Source organism: Cetorhinus maximus, chromosome 20, assembly GCF_964194155.1.
Source record: "Cetorhinus maximus chromosome 20, sCetMax3.hap1.1, whole genome shotgun sequence".
NCBI classification, from domain to species: domain Eukaryota; kingdom Metazoa; phylum Chordata; class Chondrichthyes; order Lamniformes; family Cetorhinidae; genus Cetorhinus; species Cetorhinus maximus.
The window spans coordinates 5,401,533-5,427,936 of NC_135898.1; the positions used below are offsets into that span (position 1 = coordinate 5,401,533).

At 48.3% G+C, this 26,404-nt stretch overlaps 1 protein-coding gene across 1 annotated transcript in view; it reads left to right on the forward strand.

Annotated features, from left to right (window-relative positions):
• gmcl1 (germ cell-less, spermatogenesis associated) overlaps positions 1 to 24,895 on the forward strand; it is a 78,863-nt gene extending 53,968 nt beyond the window's left edge. The window contains exons 11-14 of the mRNA XM_078565404.1: positions 1,975 to 2,050; positions 10,840 to 10,985; positions 17,175 to 17,262; positions 23,670 to 24,895. Of these exons, the coding sequence (XP_078421530.1) occupies positions 1,975 to 2,050; positions 10,840 to 10,985; positions 17,175 to 17,262; positions 23,670 to 23,798 (439 nt within the window). The 3' untranslated portion in view covers positions 23,799 to 24,895. The remainder of the gene's footprint in view (positions 1 to 1,974; positions 2,051 to 10,839; positions 10,986 to 17,174; positions 17,263 to 23,669) is intronic.
• The last annotated feature ends 1,509 nt before the right edge of the window (positions 24,896 to 26,404 follow it).

Consider the following 26,404-nt stretch of genomic DNA (forward strand, 5'->3'; position numbering starts at 1 on the left):
CGCACACCCCATACGCGCACACACACATAACCCCCACACACACCCCACACACACACACCCCCCCACACACACCACACACACACACCACACACACACACCACACACACACACCACACACACACACACACACACACCCACACACAAACACACCCCCACCACACACACACACACACCCACACACACACACACACACATACACACACACCACACACACACCCCCACACACATACACACAAACACACCCCCACCACACACACACACCACACACACACACACCATACACACACACCACACACACACACCACACACACACACACCACACACACACACCCACACACACACCATACACACAGACCACACACGCACACCCCCACCACACACACATACCCCCACCACACACACACCCCACATACACCCCTGCACACACACACCCCCATACGCACACCTCCCCACACACAAACACCCCTCACACACACACCCCCACACACCCTGCCCATACACAAATGGAACATTCCTTGCAAACACACACAGCCAAACCACACAGGGTCCCTGGAGAACGGAAACATGACGGAATTTTTCCCTTAAGGCCAATGTGATTTGTAACAACCCTTGATGAGCTGCTTTCATCAGCAGTGACCTTGAGTGATTCAGATGCCACACCTTGTGGAAGTGCTGAACTTTCAGGAAAGGAAGAAGCCCAAACCAGTCATAGGTTTGTTCACAAAACCCAGTTGAACATTCGTGCAGACAGGTAGAAACTGGTTTTTATATCTGTGTCCTAACCTTTCTCCAGTTAGTATCAGCTGCAATCAGGAGAGCTTAACAAGACTTGCATTTCTATAGCACCTTTCACAACCTTCGGATGCCCCAAAGCCCTTTACAGCCAATGAATTAATTTTGGAGTGTAGCCACTGTTTTAGGAAATGCTACAGCCAGTCTGTGCATAGGAAGATCTCACAAACAATACTAAGATAATGACCAGGCAAGATGTTTTTGCAATGTTGATGGTGGGACAAATATTGACAAGGATGCTGAGGAAAATTCCTCTGCTCTTCTTCAAAATGGTGCCACGATATCTTTTACAAGGCAGTCTGGGGCCTCAGTTTAACTGAAAGACAGCATTGCCGACAGTGCAGTGCTCCCTCAGTACTGACCCTCCGACAGTGCAGCACTCCCTCAGTACTGACCCTCCGACAGTGCAGTGCTCCCTCAGTACTGACCCTCTGACAGTGCAGTGCTCCCTCAGTACTGACCCTCTGACAGTGCAGTACTCCCTCAGTACTGACCCTCCGACAGTGCAGTGCTCCCTCAGTACTGACCCTCCGACAGTGCAGTGCTCCCTCAGTACTGACCCTCCAACAGTGCGGGGCTCCCTCAGTACTGACCCTCCAAGAGTGCGGGGCTCCCTCAGTACTGACCCTCCAACAGTGCAGGGCTCCCTCAGTACTGACCCTCCAACTGTGCAGGGCTCCCTCAGTACTGACCCTCCGACAGTGCAGTGCTCCCTCAGTACTGACCCTCCGACAGTGCAGTGCTCCCTCAGTACTGACCCTCCGACAGTGCAGTGCTCCCTCAGTACTGACCCTCCGACAGTGCAGTGCTCCCTCAGTACTGACCCTCCGACAGTGCAGTGCTCCCTCAGTACTGACCCTCCAACAGTGCGGGGCTCCCTCAGTACTGACCCTCCAAGAGTGCGGGGCTCCCTCAGTACTGACCCTCCAACAGTGCAGGGCTCCCTCAGTACTGACCCTCCAACAGTGCAGGGCTCCCTCAGTACTGACCCTCCAACAGTGCAGGGCTCCCGCAGTACGGACCCTCCAACAGTGCAGGGCTCCCTCAGTACTGACCCTCCGACAGTGCAAAGCCTTCTCAGTACTGCACAGGAGTGTCAGTACTGAGGGAGTGCTTCAGCGTCTCGAATAATGTTTAGTACATTGAACTAGCTTTAAATGGATTGTAATTCGATCTTTCCAGGCCAAAGGAAATCAACAAGGAAGAGTTTGAGCTACACAGCATGCGATGTGGAAGAAAACTGGCAAAAGATGGCGATGTAAGTACCGTGAGAGAAGGAGGAGATAGCTAATCAGACTTTCAGACAAGCAGAGTACATCCTCTGCTGTTACCAACAATTTATTAAGTATATTTATTAAGAAATAGGCTGTTCTGCCTAGCAGTGGAAGCTACACTCCAGCCTCCTCTTTCTGTTCCTCATCTCCCCTCATCGACATATCCTTCTATTCCTTTCTCCCTCATGCATTTATCCAGCTTCCCTTTAAGCACATCAAAACTATGCATCTCAGCCAAAAGCAAAATACTGTGGACGCTGGAAATCTGAAACAAAAACAGAAAGTGCTGGAGGAAACTCATCAGGTCTGACAGCATCTGTGTTTCGAGTCCGTATGAATCTTCTTCAGAGCTCAGAAGGGTCACATGGACTCGAAGCGTTAACTCTGTTTCTCTCTCCACAGATGTTGTCAGACCTACTGAATTTCTGCAGCATTTTCTGTTTTTATTCATCTTAGCCACTCGCTGTGACAGTGAGTTCCACATTCCCACCATTCTCTGAGTGAAGAAGTTTCCTCTGATTTCTCATTTCGAAATATTGGTGACGATCTTAAATTGATGGGCCCTAGTTTTGTTCAAGACTGAAATCTTTTGCATTGACAGCAGGAATGGTCTGCAGAGAGTTCCTTTTTCTCTGCACTGTTAAAATATGAAAAGCTGCGTTCCTATCATGAAAGAATCCCACAGCCTTGAGCTCACCAAATTCCTCCTGTGGCAAAGCCTGGTACAGGTTTCAGTGCCTCGGAACCAGCAAGCTCGGGGAGCCAGGCCGTGCTGGATTTCACATCCTGCTGGGATTTGGGGTCGGGTGGTTCAGGTCAAGCCGGGTCGGGTGGGGCCAAGAGACGTTCGTGAAAGTGGCAAAGGCAGTGCCACACTGCACCAAGGGAGATAACGTCCCAGCGCCACACTGCACCAAGGGAGATAACGTCCCAGCGCCACACTGCACCAAAGGAGATAACCCAGTCCCAGCGCCACACTGCACCAAAGGAGATAACCAATCCCAGTGCCACACTGCACCAAAGGAGATAACTAGCCCCAGTGCCACACTGCACCAAAGGAGATAACGAGTCCCAGTGCCACACTGCACCAAAGGAGATGACCAGTCCCAGTGCCACACTGCACCAAAGGAGATAACGAGTCCCAGTGCCACACTGCACCAAAGGAGATAACGAGTCCCAGTGCCACACTGCACCAAAGGAGATCACCAGTCCCAGTGCCACACTGCATCAAAGGAGATAACCAGTCCCAGTGCCACACTGCACCAAAGGAGATAACCCAGTCCCAGCGCCACACTGCACCAAAGAAGATAACGAGCCCCAGTGCCACACTGCACCAAAGGAGATCACCAGTCCCAGTGCCACACTGCACCAAAGGAGATAACCAGTCCCAGTGCCACACTGCACCAAAGGAAATCACCAGTCCCAGTGCCACACTGCACCAAAGGAGATAACCAGTCCCAGTGCCACACTGCACCAAAGGAAATCACCAGTCCCAGCGCCACACTGCACCAAAGGAGATAACGAGTTCCAGTGCCACACTGCACCAAAGGAGATAACGAGTCCCAGTGCCACACTGCACCAAAGGAGATCACCAGTCCCAGTGCCACACTGCATCAAAGGAGATAACCAGTCCCAGTGCCACACTGCACCAAAGGAGATAACCCAGTCCCAGCGCCACACTGCACCAAAGAAGATAACGAGCCCCAGTGCCACACTGCACCAAAGGAGATCACCAGTCCCAGTGCCACACTGCACCAAAGGAGATAACCAGTCCCAGTGCCACACTGCACCAAAGGAAATCACCAGTCCCAGTGCCACACTGCACCAAAGGAGATAACCAGTCCCAGTGCCACACTGCACCAAAGGAGATAACGAGCCCCAGTGCCACACTGCACCAAAGGAGATAACCAGTCCCAGCGCCACACTGCACCAAAGGAAATCACCAGTCCCAGCGCCACACTGCACCAAAGGAGATCACCAGTCCCAGCGCCACACTGCACCAAAGGAAATCACCAGTCCCAGCGCCACACTGCACCAAAGCTGCGCAGCGCCGAATTAGCCAAGTCAGTTTTTATTTTTTTACTTTACTCAAAATTGACGCATGGCACATTCTAAAAATGTCCAATTTTCAGGCAACTCAGGGTTTTGTATGGCCGGATTTGGGCCACTGTACTGTACTGCGTCTGATAGATTGGTCAGGTTCTTTTTAAATGATCTGATTAACCCAACATGAGAAGCTGATTAAGTAGATCCATACTTGAGCTTAACCCATCTGATGTAAGAAAGATAACATTTACCCAAATAATTTTCACAGCTGATGAATTAATAAGTGACAGCCAGCACAGGTTTATTTAAAGCAAATTACGTTTGACTGAGTTCATCGTGCTCTTTGATGAAGCAACACCGAGGGCTGATAGGGGTAGTGCGGCTGATGTTGTGCATGTGGACTTGAAGATGTTCGATAAAGTACTACATCCTAGATGTGTTAGCAAAATTAAAACCTAAGGGAATTGAAACCAGTGGGCAGTGACTGCACGGAGATGTTTTTAGCTGAAGGACAGAAAGCAGTGGTAGTGATGAATGGGTGTTTTTTTTTTTAGACTGTTGGCAAGTGTTCAGTGGTGTTTCCCAGGGATCGATGTGGGGACCACCTGCTCTTTTTGGTTTACGTTAAAAACTTGGGCTGAGATACATTGGACATAATTTCAAAGTTTCCTAATGACACAAATCGTAGAGAGGAAATTTACTCGAATTCACTCGGTCAGCAAGCGTGACCACCACCTTCCTGTTGCTCGCCATTTCGGTTCACCCTTTTGCTCTCACGTTCACATGTCCATCCTTGGCCTGCTGCACTGTTCCAGTGAAGCCAACGCAATCTGGAGGAACAGCACCTCATCTTCCGATTAGGCATTTCACAGCCTTCTGGACTAAACGTTGACTTCCCAACTTCAGACCATGAACTCTCTCCTCCATGTTTGGTCTTTTTTCCCCAGTCTGTATCTTGTTCTCTTGTTTTGAGACAGCGCTGACTCTTTTTCCTGTTTGAACAGATGCTGCTATTTTGCTTTCAGACAGTTCTGACCTTTATTCTGCTATTAACACCTACTCTGGACCAAAGCTTTAGACTTGAATACTACAATTACCATTCCCCTTGTCTTGTGTTCCATGACATCTTCGTCATTTAATCTCTCCTGCCCCCTAACCTATCCCTGACCTTCAATTTTATTCCACCTGCTTCTTCCCCCCCGCCCCCCCCACTTTATCAACAAAATAAAACCCATCACATTTCTACCTCTCACTAGTTCCAAGGAAAAGTCATGTTGGACTCGAAACGTTAACTCTGTTTCCCTCTCCACAAACGCTGCCAGACCTGCTGAGTTTTTCCAGCATTTTCTAGTTTTATTTCAGAGTTCCAGCATCTGCAGTGTTTTGCTTTTATTTACCAGAATGGTACCCGGGATGAAAGACATCAGCTACACGCAGCGACTAGAGAAACTGAGGTTGTTCCCCTTGGAGCAAAGAGGGTTAGGGAAGCTTTGACAGAAGTGCTCAATATCATGAAGGGTTTTGATCGAGTAAATAAGGAGTACCTGTTTCCAGTAGCAGAAGGGTTGGTAGTCACAGGTCACCGATTTAAGATGATTGGCAGCAGAACCAACCAGGTATGACACAAGGAGACATTTTTTTTCTCTGCAGCAAGTTGTCTTGACCTGGAATGCATTGCCTGTAAGTGCGCTGAAAGCTGATTCAGTGGAAGCTTTCAAAAGGAAATTGGATAAATACTTAAAAGTGTTACAGACAAGGGAGAGATATCATGCAGGTCTCCCCTTTGCCTTCACCCTTCCACTGACCTAAGACAGCACGTTTAAACAAAATAAAGTGCTTTAACTCCTGAATGCTCAATCTTTGGGAACAGAACGTTGACAGGTTTTTGTAAGTTTTTCAAAAAGATAAATGTTTATTGATCAACACCCAAATATATTCAACTGCACCCACACTTGGACAGATATACACGCACTCACTCACTAATTCAGACAGATAGACACACACGCACGCACACACTCAGACAGATACAGACACACACTCAGACAGATACACACACACACACCCACACTCGGACAGATATACACGCACTCACTCACACAGACAGATAGACACACACGCACACACACACTCAGACAGATACAAACACACACTCAGACAGATACAGACACACACTCAGACAGATACAGACACACACTCGGACAGATATACACGCACTCACTCACTCAGACAGATAGGCACACACGCACGCACACACTCAGACAGATACAGACGCACACTCAGACAGATACAGACACACACTCAGACAGATACACACACACACACTCAGACAGATATACACCCGCACAATCAGACAGATATACACACACATGCATACTCAGACAGATATACACCCACACACTCAGACAGATATACAGACACACCTCGGCTGGACATACACATGCACACTCAAACAGATATACACACACACTCAGACAGGTTATACACACACACTCTCAGACAGATATATATACACACATACACAGACAGATATACGCACACACGCACACATTCAGACAGATACAGACACACACTCTGACAGATATATACACCCACACACTCAGACAGATATGCACACACATAAACAGATATACGCACACCACACTCAGATATATACACACACTCACAGATATATATACACACAATCTCAGATAGATGTACACACACACACTCAGGCAGATACCTACACACTCAGACAGATACACACGCACTCTCAGACAGATATATATATATATGCACACACAGACAGATATACGCACATCCACACTCAGATATGCACACACACACACACTCAGACAGATACAGGCACACACTCAGACAGATACACACACTCAGACAGATATGCACCCGCACAGTCAGACAGATATACATGCACACACACATACTCAGATATATACACAGACTCAAACAGATATACACACACTCAGAAAGATATACACACACATGCATACTCAGACAGATATACACCCACACACTCAGACAGATACACACACACACCTCAGCCGGACATACACACGCACACTCAAACAGATATGCACACACACTCAGACAGATTACACACACACACTCTCAGACAGATATATATACACACACACAGACAGATATACGCACACACGCACACATTCAGACAGATACAGACACACGCTCTGACAGATATACACACACACACACACACTCAGACAGATATACACCCGCACACTCAGACAGATATATACACCCACACACTCAGACAGATATGCATATGCGCGCACACAAACAGATATACGCACACCACACTCAGATATATACACACACTCACAGATATATATACACACACTCTCAGACAGATGTACACACACACACTCAGACAGATACCTACGCACTCAGACAGATACACACACACACTCAGACAGATATATATATATGCACACACAGACAGATATACGCACATCCACACTCAGATATGCACACACACACTCAGACAGATACACACACACACCTCAGACAGATATATACACGCACACTCAAACAGATATACACACACACTCAGACAGATTACACACGCACACTCTCAGACAGATATATATATATATACATACACAGACAGATATACGCATATCCACACTCAGATATGCACAAACACACTCAGACAGATACACACACAATCAGACAGATACACACACACCTCAGACAGACATATACACGCACACTCAAACAGATATACACACACACTCAGACAGATTACACACACACACTCTCAGACAGACATATATATATATATATGTACACAGACAGATATACACACATCCACACTCAGATATGCGCACACACAGTCAGACAGATGCACACACACCTCAGACAGACATATACACGCACACTTAAACAGATATACACACACACTCTCAGACAGACATATATACATATATGTACACAGATAGATATACACACATCCACACTCAGATATGCACACACCTCAGCCAGAAATACACACACACACTCAGACAGATATATATACACACACACACAGACAGATATACACACATTCACACTCAGACAGATATGCACACACACACAGTCAGACAAATATATATATATATATATATACATGCACACTCAAACATACACATGCACACTCAGACAGATATACACACACACACAGTCAGACAAATATATATATATATATACATGCACACTCAAACATACACATGCACACTCAGACAGATATACACACACTCAGACAGATATACACACACACATTCAGACAGATACACACACATCTGCACTCAGATATATACACGCACACTCAGACAGATATGTATACACACGTACATCTAGATATACACACACCCACACTGAGACAGATATATATACACACACACACACAAGAAGACATTGCGATTCTGCAAGTAGCGTGCATTTAGGTTTTATGATTTCAAGAGTTCTTTGTTACATTTTTAAGCCTGTAAATTAGATAGATTATTGATTGACAATGGAGTCAAAGGTTATAGGGGGCAGACAGGAAAGTAGAGTTGAAAGTAGAGGCCACAATTAGATTAGCCATGATCTTATCAAATCGCAGAGCAGGCTCAAGGGGCTGATTGGCCTACCCCTGCTCTTATTTTGTATGTTAGTATGTTTTGTTCTTTTTGCCTCATTGGTGTAGATGTTTTTTTCCTGCCTGACAAGACTATACTTATTAAAACCCTTACCAGAAACCTAGCCTCTGTCATGTGATCGGACCTCCTCTTCCCTTTGTCCCTATAGGTAGTTTCTGATGGTTAGCCCATTGTCGGACAGTAGAGTCTGGATGTCACTCATTCACATATCAGCTCAATAAGATAGAGCTTTTCACACCCATTAGCTGGATTTCTAGTTTGGAGTCAAAGAGGCTGCGGCAGGATTGTGAACCCAGACTTTTTCAAGAGTTGTAGAAACGCATTATCACAGGAAGGGTCGTTTAAATGACTTTTCCAAGACTTGTCCAGCCATGAAAATTAGCTCAGTGTTCATTCAGTTCCATGTGCATTGGCAAGTAACAAAGTCACCTGACCCCTCAACCCCATTTTGTGTTACGCCAAAGTGTCCATTTTGGGTTGAGACTTCATAAGCTCATATTTATGTGCATGCGTGTGGCACTGGTGGCGAGTGTTAGCAAGTGGTTCACCTGATCGCTGTAACAGCAGAGGATGGTTTGACAGCTGAAGGGGTGAGCTTCATGACCTGAAGAGTGCGATTGTAGCGAGGTACACCATGGATTCAGGAAATGGAGGGAGCAGTGCACCGAGATTCTTTATCAGCTGCTGATGCTTTTATTTTATCTTTAAGCCTTACCAAAACTGGAAAGTGAATTCGCTCTCCAGCTGAAATTTTCCAGCCCCGATCCCAATTGGAAAGTGGAGTTTGAATGCTCAGCCTGCATGTCACTCATTCACGCGTTTAACCTGTGTGCTGATTTTTAACGCAGTAACAAGTTCAGAAAGAGCTGTTTTATCACACACACCACAGCCCCCTTGGTCAGTGACGGCCTTAACCTTTGGATCTCATCATCATATCAAAGGGGGAATGTTGTCCCAAGCTGACAGCTCTTGGTTTTAGTTACTTCATATCCACTTTCACATGTCCCGGGCATTATTTGTATCAATGGGGTCTTCTGTATTGCTACTTTTGAAGTCTCCTTGGCTATAGATGCCTCAGAATGTTAATTTCTTACAGTAATGAGAACTCGTCTAACCAGAGAGCCTTGAGCACCACTGACAGGACGTTGATTTCCTGAGACACTAAGCCATGTTTTGTGATGGGTATTTGTGGAGGGAGGATCTCTCTCGAGTCAGCATCAGCGAAAGGGTATCCTTCTATCTGACCGAGCCCCCCATAATCTTCGGTTCCCTGTTATAAAGATTCTGGACATTCCTGATGCGTTTTAACCAGTTTATGTAGCGTATCACTTGAACTGTTGGAAGGTTGTGGCCTTTTTCATTTCTCTGTGGTTTTAGATTCCAATATAATTGAGTGTGCCCTCAGAGGGGTGAACCTTCAGCGGTGACGGGAATGGGTTGGGTATTTCGTATTCCCTAGTGAGCGATTTACCACAATATCAGGTTAATTATCAAACCGGGACTCCCCTAACTCGTACTCTGAAAATAAAGATTGAGCTTCCTAATTGAAAGACACCCTACTTGAGGAAACTGTGGTCTCGCCACAAGTGTGACCGAGTGTTCCAAACTTTCTGAATACAAACGGATGAAATTGGAAAGGAGAACACAAACTGCCATTTATTCCGATGGCGAGAACGTCATGATGGTGTTACCTTCCCATCCCTGCACTGTATTGCAGAGACTCACTATCCTGTGAGTAAAAAAACGATTCCCCCAACGTCCAGTCAGTTCATCCTCTTACGCAGTTTAAATTCCAATCCCCTCGTCCTCCCCAAACTGTGTTAACCTGAGAGGCATCAAAACTGGGCACAGTGCTCCATGTAGCATTTGACAAGAAACTTGTGTGGTGTCCTTTGACTTATACTGAATAGTTCCACAAGTACATTAAAACCCTGTTCGCTTCAGAGAGAACTCCTCTCCTTGCATCCACATCCCTATGAAGATATCGGCCCCTTGCAAGTGTTTATTTGTCCTTTTTCACCGGTCATTATGTTAATGAAATTCTTGGCTGTGGTAATGAATCGAACCACTTCATGCTTTTTGTCCTCTCCTCCCAGTACTGTTGGCGATGGACTGGCTTCAGCTATGGCTTTGACCTGCTGGTTACATACTCGAATCGATTTATCATATTCAAAAGGAACAGCCTGAGCCAGCCATGCAATGGGGCCATCAGCCTGCTTCCTCGTAGGAACATTGCCTTCAGGTAAGAGCTGGCTTTCTATCTTCACCATGCACGCTGAGAGATTTGGCTTTTCCGTTTCACGGTTAACCTCCAAGGCTGTTATCGAAGGAAGCACAATATATATATATGTGCCCTTCACCTGAGTTAGTCAATGCTGGAAGTGCTTTAGAAGGAATATTAAGTCATGTTGGGCTTGGGGGAGGAAGAGAAGAATGAACTCTGTGTGAGAGCAGTTTGTATAATGCCGCAGCAACTGAGTGAAATCTTCATTCTGGTTGGAAAGTGAAGTGGCTTTTGTTTGACTGGAACCTATCAGTGAGGGCCACGGAAGACTGAGGGAGAGAAAGTGACCATGAGCATAAACGCTGGTGGACTGGCAGCATGAGGGAGCATCTAGAGGATGACTACTAAACACAAGATCATTTGTATCACAAAGTTACCTAAACCAAGAATGCATTGCAATGCTAAATATGAAACCTCTTGAAACATCTTAATGTAGGCGATAGAGAAATGCTGGAAAGGATCAGTTCTTGAGTCCGTGTGGGAAGATATTCAGCAACTCGAACCTGTTTATTATGACCTCGCTTTCTTCCTTGCTCCATAAGGAAGGTGCAGCAACGTTTCAGCTTGGTGTTTCCCACTGACAGTGGCTGATTTACAGTGGGAAAATTCAGACCTCCAGTTTGAACAATGTTGCAGACCCCCAACGGGGGAGCTGAATTACTGATGCCAGAGCTCATGGGCCCGCGTGCACTCACTTTCTCTCTCACCACTTTGTCCAACTGCCCCCTGATCCGTCCACACACACACACACACACAACCCACCTTTCTCCAGTCCCTCTGAAAGCTGGTTTCCTGACATTCACTTTCACGTTCCACTTGGGAGATGCCTTGAGGTGTGATTATTTGTGGGGTGTGGAGACAGGGGTTGGAGTCTCATTTCTCGCAGATCCCATTCTGTTGTTCTGTACATCACGATACCAGGGCTGGACCCTAGGAGGGAGCAGTTCCCATACCTATAAACTAGGGGCTGAACGACTTGCCGAACTGGCAGCTGAATTTTGCTGCAGCGGACATGCATTCTCAGGTGTGATCAAGTCGCCGGCAATCAGTCGGGGATCTCCAAGTGAAATTCTCCGTCCTCCCTGACCAAGTACTGCCAGTCCAAATGTTAGTTCCGTGTAACATAATGGCCACCTGACACGTCAGGTCCAGTCTCTCTTTGACCCTTGTTTTGATAAATTCTCCCAGTTGTGGAGACAATAAATGATTCAGACCATCTTAGCTGGTGTGAAAGAACATTGCACAGCGGCTGTAATTAAAAAAGCCTGATTAAGCGTCTGAATGAGAAAGCTGAAAGATGACGATGCACTTTCGTTGTGCGGTAAGGATTTGAAGTCTAAGGCATGTACAGATGTAGCTGCAGTAGCAGATAAGGCTCGTGATTCTTCAGAAAGTTTATGAATCTAAACGTAAAGCTTCATTTTCCTGCAATTTGCAGTTAAGCTAGGATAGGGGAGCCCATTATGAACAATACACTGTACCAAATACTCTCAGACCGTTACTTCGCAAGTAGTGATCTCCACAAGGAAAATTCACAACTCTCCACAGCTGGATACACCACTGCCAAGTGCGGACAGCCGCCGCTGACTCTCCTTGTCAGCTACACAGTTTTGTTTCCATTTCCGTTCTTTCACAGGATGTCAGCATCACTGCCAGCCCAGCAGCATTTATTCCTCACCTCTAACCGCTCTTGAGAAGGTCGGTGGTGAGCCCCCATGAACCACTTGAGTTTTTTTTTGTACCTGTTTGTTAAGACAGAGTCACATGTAGGCCAGGCCAGCTAAGAGTTTCCTTCCCTAAAGGGCAGGAGTGAACCAGATGGGTTTTTTTTTTTACAAGAACCCAGTCGTTTCATGGTCACCATTAGCTGATTTTGATTCTCGATTTAATGGATCAACTGGATTTAAAATCGCCAACTGCTCTGGGGGGACAGTTGAACTCGTGTCTCTGCGTCAGAAACCCAGGCCTTTGGATTACAAATTATAACCGCCGTGCTACACGGATCCGGGGCTGTGAAGGAGAGGAGAAACGAGCGGGGTGACTAAAACCCAGCGAAGGAGTTCTCCAAGACCTGTAGCTTGGACCAATCAAATCCAGCCTCCGCTTGTCGCCTCTGTCTCTCCCGGGGCATTACGAAGCAACGGCCTGAGAGTATTTGGCGCAGTGCATTGTTCATAATGGGCTCAGCCTAGTCAAATCTTTCCAGAGGATCCTTATGAGAACCTGCTTTCAGTAAACTCACCAAAGTGCACAGCCTCGAAAAGAATAATCAGTACCAAAAAAACACCTTGAAGAATACGTCTGTCGCTCAGTGGCTCACTGCTTGTTGCTCAGAGCCACACTTGGTTTCATGGATCATCGTGCCTCTTTTGACTGGGCGGCAGAGCAAAGGGATTTACAAAACAGCCAGCGTGGATTTCTGTACTTGTGGTTGTAATGCACTGCAGGACGTGGCCCCCACCCCTCCTCCCTCCGCAACTGCCTGTGTGGGGTTCACGTCAAATTGACAGCACCAAAGCCACGATTTTCTACTCCCTCAATACCACATTCCCATTGAGGACCTAAACACTGCTGCTGCTGAACTTGGAAATATAACCATTTTCTTTTTTTGGAAAAAAAAAAGCAAATAGAAGCTTAAAACCGCATCCTTGTTTTCAAATCCCGATATTGCCTCATCCCTCCCCATCTCTGTGACCCCCCTTTCGGATCCTACAACCCTCTGAAATTCTCTGAGCCCCTCTAATTCTGGCCTTTTGGACGCCGCCACCCCCCTCGCCCCCCCCAACTTTAATTTCTCCAGCACAGGCGGCCGTGCCTTCAGCTGCCGGGACCCTAAGCACTGGAATCCCCTCCCTAAACCTCACAGAATTGTTACAGTGCCGAAGGAGGCCATTCGGCCCATCGTGTCTGCACCGGCTCTCCAGAGGAACGTTATGACTCACCCTCTCTATCTCTCTCTCCACCCTGTTCAAACCTACCTCTTTGAACTTTGTGATCTTTTTTTGAAGGTGGCTCGGTGTCAGTCATGCTCCAGTGAAGTGCCTCGGGGAAGGTCTTGTTGCGCAATGGGTAGTATCCCTACCTGTGGGCCAGAGGCTTCGGGTTCAAGTCCCACTCCAGGATTTGGTGGCTACGGAAGGTGCATTCACAACATGGCCAAACGGGTTGATTATCAGCCTGTAAATCCTTCCAATACGCCTGGTGGCAGGCAGTTAAGAGCAGGAGAGTTTCCTGGTCAGCCATACTGCGGAAGGCAATGGTAAAGGACTGCAGCATTTGGCCAAGCATAACGATGGACCAGACCAATGGAAGTCCATGGCTGCCAACGCCCTCTGAGGGTGTGGTACCTGGAGGAGGAGTCAGTGCCTTGGGCTGCTTCAGCATGTAAAAGATGCTGAAATGCAGGTGGCTCATGTTGAGCTGTAGTGAGAAAACAATGCCCTGATTACATCACTGTGTGATTGTCATAGCGTTAACATTGCAAGACGTGGATCGGCAAGGTGCTTCTGGAGCAGAGGAACAGGAGCAGGCCATTCAACCCCTCAATCCTGTTCCGTTTTTTCAGGAAGATCATGGCTGCTCGCAATCCGCCTTGGCTCCAGTTCCTTGGTTAGCAAAACCCTGTTGAGCTCAGATTTGAAATGAGTGGACTGAATGGTTTGCTGGCTTCATCCCACATGAGAATTGTGGGAATGGTTATTAATCAAGAGCCTCCCTTACCTGGTGCAATAACTTTTTGTAATAACGAAAGTGACGTCTGCCCAGGAACTGCTGAGATGATTTATCACCATGTCCTTTCCTCGCAGCGCAAGAAAGGATCCATTGGACAGAAAACGGCAAATCCACCCCCAAGCAGTGGGTGTCTGTTTTCTTGATTGCAGCCTTCATCATAAATGTCACAAGGCGATGATTGAATTTGCAGCTTCTTGATGTGAGCGATGAAGCAGGAGGTTTGAATATGTTAGCAACTGACATTTAGTGGGACTGCTGAGAGTACGTAGCTGCTTTGTATTTTATTTAATGCTGCCTCATTTTGTTCGGACATTACAGTTCCACCAGGTTGCTGACACTGGAGTGACATTCAGTTTTGTGTTACTAAAATTGCCGTTAAGCCCGTCTAATTTTGTCTCTTGAGAGATTTTATTTTAGCGAGGGAAGGAGGGAATTGAGGGAAGATTAGTGATCAGGAGTGGCGATAGTCCATTGATGCCGGCATTGTGATTATGAAACTTGAGAAGTTTCCTGGTGTTTGATGACACTTGGACCAAATATGTTTTTGTAATGTGTTCATATCAGATTCCCCAGGTAAGCTATTTTAATCGTTGCATTAACTACTTTACTTCAAATGGGATAAAGGCCATTAAAATAGTGACCAAGAGAAGAGAAATTATGGCACAGAAGGAGGCCATTCAGCCCTTTGTCCCAATGCAAGCCCTTCAAACAGAGTGTCTTCCTGTCATCCTATTTTCCTGCACCTTTTCATATTCTTCCTTTTCAAACAGCGTTCTAGTCCCCGCCTCAGTAGCCACTTCTGTTAAAGCATTCCATGTACCCACCGCCCACCCCCCGCCGGTGAAAACATTATTTCTATCCCGTCTTTCATTCAGATAATGTTCAGCCTGTATCTCCCTTGCTGCCAAGTAAGGGAGACAACAGTCTTTCACAGTTTTCTCTCTCAAGACCTTTAGTAGTTAGAAAAAGCGGATAGGTTCGCCCACTTAACCAACCCTCCCCCAGTGAAAATTGTCCCAATTTTCCAAGCCTTTCTCATGATGCTGTCTGCCACTGATATTGTGGTCTGTCCTGAAGTGTATGCAGTATTCTAAATATAGCCAAACCAATGTCATTCTCAAACTCAACATCATTTCCTTGCTTTTATTTCAAAGTTAAGTGTTCACATGATGATAATTGCTATGTTATTTGAGGCATTGTGCCATTAATTTTTGGTGTTGAACAATGGGTAAACAAGCTACCTCTTGCCAGGCTGCCTTGCACCTTCAGTGGACACTGCAGCAGAGAAGGAAGCCACTTGGCCCATCGAGTCTGTGCTTCCTGCCATTTTTACTCATTCAAGTGTTCATCCGATTCCCTTTTGGAAGCTACCATTGAATCTGTATGCACCAAGCTATCAGGCAGTGTATTCTAAACCCTAGCCCCTGGCTGTGTAAAAAGCTTTTCTCCCTGTCACCTCCACTCCTTTCGCCAACCCTCTTGTTGTTGGCCCTTCAGCCATTGGGAACATTTAGCTGTGTGGTTTCTTCACAAGTGCAGAGAGTGACAGTGCAAAACTGTTCACAATGTTGTGGGTGCCCTTTGTACAAAGTGAGGCAAAGGAATTGTCTCCTGAGTGAGTGCTGAGATTCTCAGTGGGGGCCAGCACTTGACCAGTTTTACCATGCAGATGGACAAGGGACCTGTGCGTGGTTTTGCACGTGGTCTCATGTCAAGGCAGGACATTTGGAGAACTCTGCAAGGAGGAAGATACCTGGGGGCAAGGACATGACAGTGGATTTCATCTTGCACCACCTTCAAGGGTATCCAAGTGCTGAGCTGAAGGAGTAGAATAGTAAACCGATGCCCCATCCTCTCCCTCCCTTCCCCCCCCCCGCCCCCACCGCCTGCTTTTCTGACAGGATAATGGCAATGAGGGAATGAATGTTGAACACAGCTTCCAGAATGGAGGCAAGCTCAACTGGACAAGAGAGATGGACTTCTGTTTCCCTTGGTTTCCTGGCTGTCCAATGTTGACACACAGGAAGATTATGGAGGAGCTTTGATTGGAGCAGAAAGTTGAAAATGACTGAGCGCCTGTCGTCTTCTTGAACAAAAGAATAGCTGACAGCTTCTGCTTGTTGTTGGCTCTTTTCGCTGGTCCTCATGGTGACTGCCGGTGCGATGTGCAATTCCTGAAAGAGGTTTTCAGTGGTGCAGAGATGCAGGGGCTCCTCGGCAGAACAACCCTATAAGCATCTGGTCATCAGGGACCAGTAGTCAGAGGATTGCCTGTGAAATGGAGCAGGGACTCGGGAACTAGGTGAGAAAATGCCAGTCCTTGAGTGTTCCAAACTAGGTTGAGGTTGAGGAAGAAAGTGCTTCTTGGATTGATGTTGATCTGATCTTGCTTTCTATTGATACTCTCTATTCCAGATTAAGACTGGCATCCTTTGACAGCAGTGGAAAAGTGATTTGTAATCGAGCAGTGGGATACCAGGTTCTATCTCTGGAAAAAGACCAGGTATGTCCATGAAAGCTAACCGGTATCTGGTGAAGGGAAATGTGAACTCCGCACTGCTGTTATTGAAAACACTCTGTTGTATACAAATTTATGGAATAGAAGCAGGAGTAGACCATTAGGCTGCTCGAACCTGCTCCGCCATTCAATAAGGCCATGGCTGATCTGTTTGTGTTTTGAGTTATACATTCTACCCCCTCATAACCATTGATTCCCTTGCCTAACAAGAATCTAACTACCTCCACCTTAAAAATATTCACTGATCCTCACCTCCACCGCCTTCTGAGGCAGAGAGTTCCAAAGTTGCACAACCCTCTGAGAGAAAAAATTTCTCCTCATCTCTGTCCTAAAAGGGTGACCCCTAATTTTAAAACAGTGCCCCCTAGTTCTGGACTCACTCGCAAGAGGAAACATCCTTTCCACGTCCACCTTGTCAAGGCCGTTCAGGATCTTATAAATCACCCCCCACTCTTCTAAACTCCAGTGGAAACAAGCCCAGTCTGTCCAACCTTTCCTCATAAGACAACCCACCCATTCCAGGTATCAATCCAGAAAACCTCCTCTGAACCGTCTCTGAAACGCATTCGCATCCTTCCTTAAATAAGGAGACCAAAACTGCCCACAGTAATATGAAGCACAGGTTAGGTTAACACTGGAATTATGAACAGTAACTTGTCTGAACAACCTGCCAAACGAAAGCTGCCCAGTGTGACAAACTCCAAACTCTTGAGAAGCTGTGAAACCCACTGGACCCTAATGAATTGCTGCTTTGAGACATGCATACCCACAGGGTTAGAGGAAGCATAATTCCAGTCATTTGTATTCAGAACAACTTTGGGCCGTTTTGGTGTCCAGGTAGCCTGCAGTCAGTTTTGAACAGCAGTGAAACTATGAAACACATGGAGGTGTCAGGATTAGTGTCTTTGTTAACCTGCCTGGAATTCTTAGCAGTAAATTTGCACAAGTGCTCACTGACAGTGCTTTCCCCAGCTACTCACTGAGAAGTGCTCACTGACAGAGCTTTCCCCAGCTACTCACTGAGAAGTACTCACTGACAGAGCTTTCCCCAGCTGCTCACTGAGAAGTGCTCACTGACAGAGCTTTCCCCAGCTACTCACTGAGAAGTGCTCACTGACAGAGCTTTCACAGGCTACTCACTGAGAAGTGCTCACTGACAGAGCTTTCCCCAGCTACTCACTGAGAAGTGCTCACTGACAGAGCTTTCACAGGCTACTCACTGAGAAGTGCTCACTGACAGAGCTTTCCCCAGCTACTCACTGAGAAGTGCTCACTGACAGAGCTTTCCCCAGCTACTCACTGAGAAGTGCTCACTGACAGAGCTTTCACAGGCTACTCACTGAGAAGTGCTCACTGACAGAGCTTTCTCCAGCTACTCACTGAGAAGTGCTCACTGACAGAGCTTTCCCGAGCTACCCACTGAGAAGTGCTCACTGACAGAGCTTTCACAGGCTACTCACTGAGAAGTGCTCACTGACAGAGCTTTCTCCAGCTACTCACTGAGAAGTGCTCACTGACAGAGCTTTCCCGAGCTACCCACTGAGAAGTGCTCACTGACAGAGCTTTCACAGGCTACTCACTGAGAAGTGCTCACTGACAGAGCTTTCTCCAGCTACTCACTGAGAAGTGCTCACTGACAGAGCTTTCCCCAGCTACTCACTGAGAAGTGCTCACTGACAGAGCTTTCACAGGCTACTCACTGAGAAGTGCTCACTGACAGAGCTTTCCCCAGCTACTCACTGAGAAGTGCTCACTGACAGAGATTTCCCCAGCTACTCACTGAGAAGTGCTCACTGACAGAGCTTTCCCCAGCTACTCACTGAGAAGTGCTCACTGACAGAGCTTTCACAGGCTACTCACTGAGAAGTGCTCACTGACAGAGCTTTCCCCAGCTACTCACTGAGAAGTGCTCACTGACAGAGCTTTCCCCAGCTACTCACTGAGAAGTGCTCACTGACAGAGCTTTCCCCAGCTACTCACTGAGAAGTGCTCACTGACAGAGCTTTCACAGGCTACTCATTGAGAAGTGCTCACTGACAGAGCTTTCCCCAGCTACTCACTGAGAAGTTTCCCCGGAAATGTTGTTTTGAGCCTCACTGCAACAAATTACGTTTTAGTTCATAAACATTGGACAGTGCCGTCACACTTTGTCCCAGTTGAAGCTGAGGGTCCTCCTGTATCTCTGCTTGGGTAACCAAGTAACAAACTGGCCGTTTGAAATGGGATCATTGGATTTCCAAAAACGGTTTGGCTCTTGATCGTTTACAAGATCATTTGCTGGATGAGATTTAAAACGTTTGGAAGAGAGGGAATTTGACAGATGTTTCACCTTTGGATTGCAGTAAGTGGTTAGCAAAAGGTAGGTTACACTCACAACCATTTCATTCCTAACTCACGCACAGAGACTAAATCACTCTTGAGTATCATGTCTGGAGGAATGAGAGATTGAAGGACAGACTCCCTTCCCCCCTCCTCTTATCATCTGTTTCATTCTAATCCATGGAGAATGTATTCCATGATGTGCTAGGATGCACTTCTCTTCCAATTGTGTCATGGGATCTTAGATGTCCACTTGAGAGGACACATGGGGTCCTCAGTTAAATGTTTCATTTGAAAGACAGCACTGACACCAATGCAGCACTCCCTCAGGGTGACACTGGTGTTTCAGCCTGGATCCTGTGCTTGATTCCCTGGAGTGGAACTTGAACCCAGGTGAGCGGATGCCACCGACTGAGTCACAGCTGACACTTTGATGTGGAACTGTGTGAGATGCCCCCTGTCTGTCTCAGTAAATGTGCTTGTGAACACTCAGGGCAACTGCTTTAAACCCTGGAGTCGACTGCAAACGATGGAGTAAAAAGCCATCCCACTGAGCTGAGCTCCCAATTGATTCCAGATTCAGTCCAGATTTAGAACATCCCAAACTCCTGACTCTTCCCAAAATTCGCAACGTAAGATTTCCGATTTCCTGGGGTCGGGGGCCACAGATGCCTAAATAGGCAGTCAACTAGTCATAAGTAATTATAAGATGGTTTATTAAGAAACAACAGTTCAGGTATGATACACTAACTCATTAGACAGAAAAAGTATACGACCCGTAACAGTTAAAAGTGGTTTACTGGTCCCAGACGGCAGACAAATGGTTGGCACAGAGTGTGTTGATCTCATCATCCTCCTCCTCATTGTCCATTCTGAGGAAGGCAGCTGCTGACGGGCACTGCAACCTCACCACGACATCTCACCAGGCCCTGTACCCTGCAACCTCACCACGACATCTCACCAGGCCCCGGCCCCTGCACCCTCACCACGACATCTCACCAGACCCTGTACCCTGCAACCTCACCACGACATCTCACCAGGCCCCGGCCCCTGCACCCTCACCACGACATCTCACCAGGCCCTGTACCCTGCAACCTCACCACGACATCTCACCAGGCCCCGGCCCCTGCACCCTCACCACGACATCTCACCAGGCCTTGTACCCTGCAACCTCACCACGACATCTCACCAGGCCCTGTACCCTGCAACCTCACCACGACATCTCACCAGGCCCTGTACCCTGCACCCTCACCACGACATCTCACCAGGCCCCGGCCCCTGCACCCTCACCGTGACATCTCACCAGGCCCCGGCCCCTGCAACCTCACCACGACATCTCACCAGGCCTCAGCCCCTGCAACCTCACCGTGACATCTCACCAGGCCCTGTACCCTGCAACCTCACCACGACATCTCACCAGGCCCTGACCCCTGCAACCTCACCACGACATCTCACCAGGCCCCGACCCCTGCAACCTCACCACGACATCTCACCAGGCCCCAGCCCCTGCAACCTCACCACGTCATCTCACCAGGCCCTGGCCCCTGTGCCTGAGCACATGTTAATGTATCCCTTTTTTCTGGGGGCTGGTAGCTTACCCGATGTTAATCACTATCCAAGACGTTCTGACCAATGGGTACAGGACGTGTAACCAAACTGTCAGGGTGGTTACCATCCCCCCTCCCCGTACCATTCGTCACCCTGCTCAAGGTCAGCTTTTCATTTACATCACACTGAGGGCCATATCCTGGTCCTTTCTAAACAATGACACAGATAAGGGGGTGCACAAGATGCCATCCTGACAGCTTAGGAATGTCGAAACAGTAGCCTGAACTAAGGCTGTTTAGAGGTCAAAGTGTTTCGAAATCCTCTTCCCGGAGAGAGAGAGAATGCTGCTTAGCTAATCTTATAAAAAGCAGAAAATATCCGTTTTTAAAGACCCCAATTTCTTAGAGCGACTCATCCCAAAATCTCCCGACTCATCCCAAATCCCCTGACTCGTCCAAACCCCACGATTCATCCCAAAACCCCGACTCATCCCAAACCCCCCCGACACATCCCAAACCCCCGACTCATCCCAAACCCCCGACTCATCCCAAAACCCCCGACTCATCCCAAACCCCCGACTCATCCCAAACCCCCGACACATCCCAAAACCCCCGACTCATCCCAAACCCCCGATTCATCCCAAACCCCCGACTCAACCCAAACCCCCCGACTCAACCCAAAATCTCCGACTCATCCCAAACCCCCCGACTCATCCCAAAATCCCCGACTCAACCCAAACCCCCCCGACTCAACCCAAAATCCCCGACTCATCCCAAACCCCCGACTCATCCCAAACCCCCGACTCATCCCAAAATCCCCGACTCATCCCAAACCCCCCGACTCAACCCAAACCCCCCGACTCATCCCAAAACCCTGTTTCACCCCAATACCCCGACTCATCCCAAAACCCCCGACTCATCCCAAACCCCCGACTCATCCCAAAATCCCCGACTCATCCCAAACCCCCCGACTCAACCCAAACCCCCCCGACTCATCCCAAAAACCCTGTTTCACCCCAATACCCCGACTCATCCCAAACCGCCCGACTCAACCCAAACCCCCCGACTCAACCCAAAATCTCCGACTCATCCCAAACCCCCCGACTCATCCCAAAATCCCCGACTCATCCCAAAATCCCCGACTCATCCCAAACCCCCCGACTCAACCCAAAATCTCCGACTCATCCCAAACCCCCCGACTCATCCCAAAATCCCCGACTCAACCCAAACCCCCCCGACTCAACCCAAAATCCCCGACTCATCCCAAACCCCCGACTCATCCCAAACCCCCGACTCATCCCAAAATCCCCGACTCATCCCAAACCCCCCGACTCAACCCAAACCCCCCGACTCATCCCAAAACCCTGTTTCACCCCAATACCCCGACTCATCCCAAAACCCCCGACTCATCCCAAACCCCCGACTCATCCCAAAATCCCCGACTCATCCCAAACCCCCCGACTCAACCCAAACCCCCCCGACTCATCCCAAAAACCCTGTTTCACCCCAATACCCCGACTCATCCCAAACCGCCCGACTCAACCCAAACCCCCCGACTCAACCCAAAATCTCCGACTCATCCCAAACCCCCCGACTCATCCCAAAATCCCCGACTCATCCCAAAATCCCCGACTCATCCCAAACCCCCCGACTCAACCCAAAATCCCCGACTCATCCCAAACCCCCGACTCATCCCAAACCCCCCGACTCAACCCAAACCCCCCGACTCATCCCAAAAACCCTGTTTCACCCCAATACCCCGACTCATCCCAAAACCCCCGACTCATCCCAAACCCCCGACTCATCCCAAAATCCCCGACTCATCCCAAACCCCCCCGACTCATCCCAAACTCTCCGACTCATCCCAAACCCCCGTCTCAACCCAAACCCCCCGACTCATCCCAAAACCCCCGACACATCCCAAACCCCCGACTCATCCCAAAATCCCCGACTCAATCCAAATCCCCGACTCAACCCAAACCCCCGACTCATCCCAAACCCCCCGACTCATCCCGAAACCCCCGTCTCATCCCAAACTCCCCGACTCATCCCAAACCCCCGTCTCAACCCAAACCCCCCGACTCATCCCAAACTCCCCGACTCATCCCAAACCCCCGTCTCAACCCAAACCCCCCGACTCATCCCAAAACCCCCGACTCATCCCAAACTCCCCGACTCATCCCAAAACCCCCGTCTCATCCCAAACCCCCCGACTCATCCCAAAATCCCCGACTCATCCCAAAATCCTCATCTCATCCTAACCACTGACCCCCCGACCCATCCCAAATCCCCGATTCACCCCAAACCCCAGCTCGCCCCAAATTCTAACTCTTGCCAATCCCAGTCCCCCCGGCTTATATTATGGTTTGTGCTCTGGGCAAGGCTGAGCAGTTTGTATTTTCAAACAGATGGGCTCAAAAGCTTTGTAATGATATTGAGCTCGAGCACTAGTCAGCCCTTAATCAGCTTGCTTATGTTACCTTGCTCCCCGTTCTGTTGCTTACACTGGTTTCTGTTTGAACACAGGAACAGGTTGTGCTGAATCTCGACAGCAGGCTCCTGATGTTCCCGCTCTACATCTGCTGCAACTTCCTTTACACATCGGCAGAGACCAAGCCTGAGCTGGATGAGCAGCCGGGACACAGCGAGAACTGAGAGCGGCAGCCCCCTCAGGTATCCCTGTCTGAGAGGAGAGCTGCCCAGCGTGGAGACCCTGCACTTCTCCAGGAGCAGGCTCACACTGGTTTGAAGTAGTGTTGGGGAGCACTGTCCTGCCAACTCAGTCCCATCTGCTTGTGGTGGGGGGAAAATACCATCGAGAATGATCAGCTGCGTCTCCCGCTTTGCGCTTTGTACTGTCGACTGCAACACTTATTCAACAACTGCCACCTGGCGTGATCAAGGCTGGATTGGAGACTTGCAGTGAAGTGTATGGAAACTGGCAGAATCGGCCATGCATCCAAATGAACCTGTCCTCGCCTCGCTGTCTCCAGACTGCTGGGTCGAATGACTATGGAAAGAGCAGTGAAACCTGCCATCAGGCGAATGTTTGCTCACCTTCAGATACTGCCCCGTGCGGACCTCAATCACCAACAGGAATGAGAACCTGAACTGTTATTTCTCCCTCCCTCCCCCCCCAAGGTTTTTCCCACCTGGCCTCAGAACCATTGCCGACGCCTCCTCACTCCGGGACTGGTGCACGGGCAGCCCCTCCAACCAACCCCCTGGCTCAAATGTCCCAAAGCGAGTGTGGGAGAGGTTGGCAGCAGAGACTGCAGATCGCAATATGTGAGGGTGGGGGGACCTGAAATCAGCAGGCGCTTCCAGTTTACGTGCAAGCGCTGGAGACAGCTGATTTCTTTTATCTGTCTCCCTGTCCCCACACCACTCCCCCACCCCTGCGCAGGGGCATCGAGAGGGAGGGTGTGACCCCAGGACAGCTGTGAGTAGCTTGGATAGGTCGAAGGGGTGCGGGGAAACTCTCTCATCTTCCGTTTCGAAACTGGGGCCAGGGAGGCAGCATCGGACAACACCTTGATGCCCGCCCTCCCCTGTCCCAAAGAATATGGGTTAGAAAGAGCAGCTTTGTCCAGCTGAAAACCCTCCGTGCACCATTTTTAACGCAGCACTTTGTCCCCGGGACAGCTACAGCACCCTCAACAGGTAGCGGATTGTAAATACAAGTGTTATTTTTTAGATCCCGACACTGCCCAGTCCGACCTGGTGAATAAATATAAATCCTACTCAATGAATCTGACTGTGTTTGAAAGTCGGATGATATTAGAATGTGTATTTTGGATGGGACGCGGCGGAGTGAGCAGAAAATGAATGAGATGTCTCATTCTGCACCCTGATGCTATTTATTTTGCTTTGCAGTGTTGAATTGCGAGACTTGCTTTGTGTGTGAGCGACACACCGTATTCAGCAAGTCTTAAACAGCCGACATTGTTCACCGTTTGCTATTTTTTTTTAAGGAGCCCAGGAGAAAGGGATTTATTTGTCATGTGCTCCTGAGTTCCAGAGAGCACAGCGTCAGCTCCAGGATGATGTAAGTTTGGTCCTTGCAATCACCTCTCCTCCCAGCCCCTACCGCCATTACTTGGAGGAATGAAAGGTTTGGCTGCAGTGTGAAGTAAGACTGATGGTGCTCATGGGTCCTGTAAGTCTCCTGAGAACTGCAGCCCTGAAAGCATCAATACTCCTCACTCACTTCTCCTTAAGTCTTAATCTCAAGATTCGTGATTTACTGACCCAGCTTTTAACTGCCTTCTCAGAGGCAGAAGAATGGCTCTGATTTGACAGCAGTTTGCATTCAGATCGTGCCACTGATGTGGTTAAATGTCCCAAGATGCTCCACGGATGTGTTAACGATGCAAATTTGATGCAAGATCCACATGAGGAGGTAGCGGGACAGGTAACCCAAATGGAGGTGGGATTTCAGGAGGAGACAAAGGGAGAGAGGCCAAGGGAGGGAATTCCAAAGCTTGGGGCCCAGGCAGCTGAAGGTATGATTTCCAATGGTGGGAGCGATGAAATTGGGGATTCTCAAGGGGCCAGAGTTGGAGGGATGCAAGGGTTCCATTGTTAACTCAGTAAGCTTCAGATCAATTGGAGTGAAATGATTTCTTGATAAACCAACTTGCAAGGGAGTCTGAGATGAACAGCCTTGAAGTCAGGCTCAAGATCGACACATCCCTGCTCCACAGTGTGGGAAAGTAAATTCCAACCTCCGCAGCTATTCCGAAATCTCCATCCCATTGTGTTCCTTCGCTGCAGAGAGACATGTAATGCTTGTTAAAAATCTGCTTGCTTATTTAATCCATGTGACAGGGAGGAAGGAGGCCATTCAGCCCATCAGATCTGTGTTAACTCATTGCCTTAGAGAAGGTGCAGCTGAGATCCACGAGATTGCTTCTTGGGATGAGAAGAGAGATTGAGTAGACTGGACCTGTATTCCCTGGGGCCTAAAAGACTTAGAGGTGATCCGATTGCAATGTGTAATGTATTTGACGGGTGTGCATCCAAATGAACCTGTCCTTGCCTCTCTCTCTCGCTCTCTCTCTCCAAACTGCTGGATCGAATGTCTATTGAAACAAAAACGAAATTTGCAATCAGGCTAACATTGGCCAGTCCTCGGAGACTGCCTTGTGCATGCACCAGTCACCAAGAGGAATGAGAACTAGAACTGTTATTCCCTCCCTCCCCCTGTTTATCCTGGTCAGAGCGAGGAATCAGTCTCGGATTGACGGAACAACCATTTG